General features: G+C 47.1%; 1 protein-coding gene across 1 annotated transcript; it reads left to right on the top strand.

The window, feature by feature from the left end:
- Positions 1-485: 485 nt before the first annotated feature.
- On the top strand, positions 486-2,926 carry LOC142765158 (uncharacterized). The gene is made up of 4 exons (XM_075865732.1): positions 486-1,362; positions 1,465-1,613; positions 2,540-2,769; positions 2,881-2,926. Exons 1-4 carry the CDS (start codon positions 486-488, stop codon positions 2,924-2,926), a joined length of 1,302 nt encoding a protein of 433 aa, XP_075721847.1.
- Positions 2,927-3,422: the final 496 nt, after the last annotated feature.

The following is a 3,422-nucleotide window of genomic DNA, read 5'->3' as shown; positions in this document are numbered from 1 at the left end:
CCACGGTATGCGAGATGGCGGTACTATGAGTAGTTAAGCGGTTTATTGGTGGACACTCAGCGATGATTCCCGACAGCGACAGTCAATGCAGGGATCGACTCTCTTCTTATGAAAAGGGCGACCCACTAGAAGGCACTGAAGAGGACGACCCACTGTTCAAAGTCTTTACTATAGTGAACTAGAAGTACTCTAGTGGCACGACCGCCAGGCCACGCCGCCTCTCTTGGCGGTCAGAAATACCACGGACCGCCGCTAGGGTTTCTCCTGGCGCTACTTCGCCTTTTCCTAGGCGAGGCGCGGTCACTTGGTGATTCAGCGCGTTAGTTCAGCACGTCTGCCGGTACCCTGCGCATCGCTTTGTCTGCAGCTACTGTACTGCACGTGTAGCGGTATACTGTGCTCTGCATTTTCTCGCACGGACCGTTGTGGAGCAGCTGTCTTTACCTGTTCAGGTATTCCGTACCAACAAACATGTAGCTCGTGACATGTCGAAGCGGAGGACGGATTCACACTGTTTTGCTCCGGGTTGCCGAAGCGGCTACCCGGGCGCCCCGAAGGCATCGTTGTTTGCAGCTCCTAGAGAAGACGATCTCCGCAGAAAGTGGGAGCGTAACCTCCGGAGGGATGACAAGCCTCTGACCGAAACATCAGCGGTGTGCGAACATCACTTCAAGCCAAAATATATTCTGCGCGAATATGTGCACGTGATAAATGGCTGTGAAGTGCGCACTCCCCGAGGAAAACTGTCATTGGTGCCTGATGCCGTGCCAACGCTTTTGCCAGGTTGTCCAGCGTACCTTTCCGTCGCTGCGCCCAAGCAAAGACCCGAGAGAAGGAAAGCAGCCAAACCTCCTGAAGGCGCAAGCAGAAAACGGCGCAGACCTGATGCACCTGACGAAGTGTGCGATGGCGGTGAAATGGAAGGCATGGACTTTAATGCTGCCACTAGTGCGCGACTTTCAATTGAAGCTATTCGCACACTTGAAGTTCCTGCAAACTACTGGTGTCGTATAGAAGCAGTTGGCCACTGCGATCTAATATTTGTGACGACAGTGATAAGCAAGCGTACAAAACTGGATATTTTTCATGAAAAAGCTGTGTGCTTTATGTCCACAGAAGGAAAAATTGTAGCTCAAGTCTTCTATCAAGGTGTTTTGTGTCAAGAGAAACCCGTGCAATCTCTTGCTGAGGCCACATCCGTATTGGAAGAAGCTCGAGAAAGCCCTGTCTGCAAGGGAACAATGTGTAAACAAGAATTCAAGCCGCTTTCCTCTCGGCTGACCGCACATCATCGAGCTGAAGCAAACACTGCTGGACGATCCGTGATCAGCGTACGCTGCTTCGGAAAAGTTTCTTCTGAAGGTAAGTAGACGTAAAGTGCATTAGGATGCCCATAACATTACCACATTGCCTCAGGTATTGAGGGGTGTGATTTTAACGTATGCATTGTTTGTTCATTTGCAGGCTCAAGTTGTGCAGAATGCAAGTCCCTTAGGAAAGCGTTACTGACAAGAAAGTCGTACATTAACTGTCGTTTACACCTGCCTGTAAAGAAAACCCTTTCTTCACGACTGACGCAACAAAAGAAGAAGACAGCACGTCTTCAAAATCAGGCATGTGTGCTTAAGAAAAAAGTCGAGTGTCATGCTTGCCAAGAATGTGGCAATCGCAGAAGAAGATTTCAATGCAAGAGTAGCTCTCCTACCAGAGAAGCAGAGTGAGGCAACTCTCAACATATTCAAAGCTTCTTCACGGAAGAGTACTAAAGGCATGATATTTTCAAATGAGTTGGTGCTCGAATGTTTGAATATGAAGCTGAAAAGTGCAGGGTTGTATGAGCACTTGAGAAAAGAAAAAATCTTAGTTCTCCCCAGTAAGACTACGCTTCGCAAATATTTAAAATGCTACAGAACTGGGTTGCTACAGAACTGGGAAAATGCTACAGAACTGGGTTTTTATGCCATGGAGGACTCATCGTGGATAAACTGAAACTCTCGGAGCACCTCTCAGTGAACAGTGAAGGCCACATTGATGGCTTCGTTGACTTGGGACAGTTTACGTCTGACAAAGATAAGCACAGTGTCTGTGATCACGGTATGGTGATAATGTTTGTGCCCTTTGTTGGCAAATGGACGCAAATACTCGCTGCATTTGCGACTCATGGAAACATAAATGGGAACCTGCTGACGAAGATAATGCTTGAAGCCGTCATTTTAGCTGAGAAGGCCGGACTCAAGGTTGATTTCATTACGTCTGATGGTGCCACTTGGAATCGGAAAATGTGGTCTGTGATGGGCATCAAAGCATCACTGACAGAAACGAAATGCAGCACATTGCATCCAGTGGACCCAACGCGCAAACTCCATTTTCTGTCGGACTTTCCTCACTTAATTAAGTGCCTGAGGAATGGACTACTAAGGTCGGACTACGAAACACCTGAGGGCCGGTTAAGTTGTTTTTGATCACCAAGCATGCTGTACAACTTTATTGATACAATCTGTTTGTTTCTAACAGTTTATCACTTTGGTATTCCTTTCAGGTATCTTTACAATTCGTACGCAAAGCTTTGGAACTGGATGGTTGCAGTGTCACATTGCAGGCAACGCATGGAATCACCGGAAGCCACACGAACCCCAACAATTTTGAAAAGATGAGAGTATCTTTAGCTTTTCAGCTTTTCGGAGAAAAAGTGATTCATGGTCTGCAGCTGTACAAGTTAGAAATTGAAGATACCTGTGGTGACATCACAGCTACACTAAAGTTTTTCAAGTAAGTGTCATCACATTGTGGTTTTATTGCGATTGCACCTTTCACCTTGCATATGACAGTCTGACTCTTGCTCACAAACACAGATTCATCCTGCTTTTGTTCATTTCACAGGATCATCCATGACCTTGTGCAAATGATGACCACAATTTACAGCTGAAGCGCTGCGCCCAAGTTCAGCAAGTGTTGAGAAGCTGCGATCGTTTCAGGAGTATCTTTCATCATGGGAAGACCACACGAAGGGGCAGAAAGGATTCCTGAGCCAGTCAACAGCAGCTGGGCTGCGAGTGACAGTGTCAAGTGTGCTTTCTTTGCTTCAGTATCTCACTGAGAAACTAGGCTACAGGTACCTAATGACATCTAGAGTAAGCCAAGATCCTGTTGAGCATGTTTTTGGCATTGTCAGGCAGTCGTCTGGATGTAACACGCACCCAACACCACAGCAGTTTATTAGCACTATCAACTGCTTGAGCTTCAACAATCTTGCTCACTCAGCTTCAAAGGGAAACTGTGAGCCTGCAGTGCTCCATGCCCTTCTACCCGCAAATTCAGGTGCTGAAAATGTTCCATCTGGTAAACGGCGCTTAATGAACAAGTTTATAAACAGTGACAATGTAGCTGCCGTGCAGAGCTCGCTCCCACAGAGTGCGCCAGAC

This window comes from Rhipicephalus microplus, chromosome 6 (genome assembly GCF_043290135.1).
Source record: "Rhipicephalus microplus isolate Deutch F79 chromosome 6, USDA_Rmic, whole genome shotgun sequence".
NCBI lineage: Eukaryota > Metazoa > Arthropoda > Arachnida > Ixodida > Ixodidae > Rhipicephalus > Rhipicephalus microplus.
This window is presented reverse-complemented; position numbering and strand designations above follow the sequence as displayed.

What these genes read in the sequence shown, in the direction of transcription:
- LOC142765158 (XM_075865732.1), top strand. Translation starts at nt 486, where the DNA reads ATGTCGAAGCGGAGGACGGATTCACACTGTTTTGCTCCGGGTTGCCGA. An exon ending in CGGAAAAGTTTCTTCTGAAG is followed by an intron (nt 1,363 to 1,464) that starts GTAAGTAGACGT and finishes GTTCATTTGCAG; the next exon opens with GCTCAAGTTGTGCAGAATGC. An exon ending in GCTACACTAAAGTTTTTCAA is followed by an intron (nt 2,770 to 2,880) that starts GTAAGTGTCATC and finishes TTCATTTCACAG; the next exon opens with GATCATCCATGACCTTGTGC.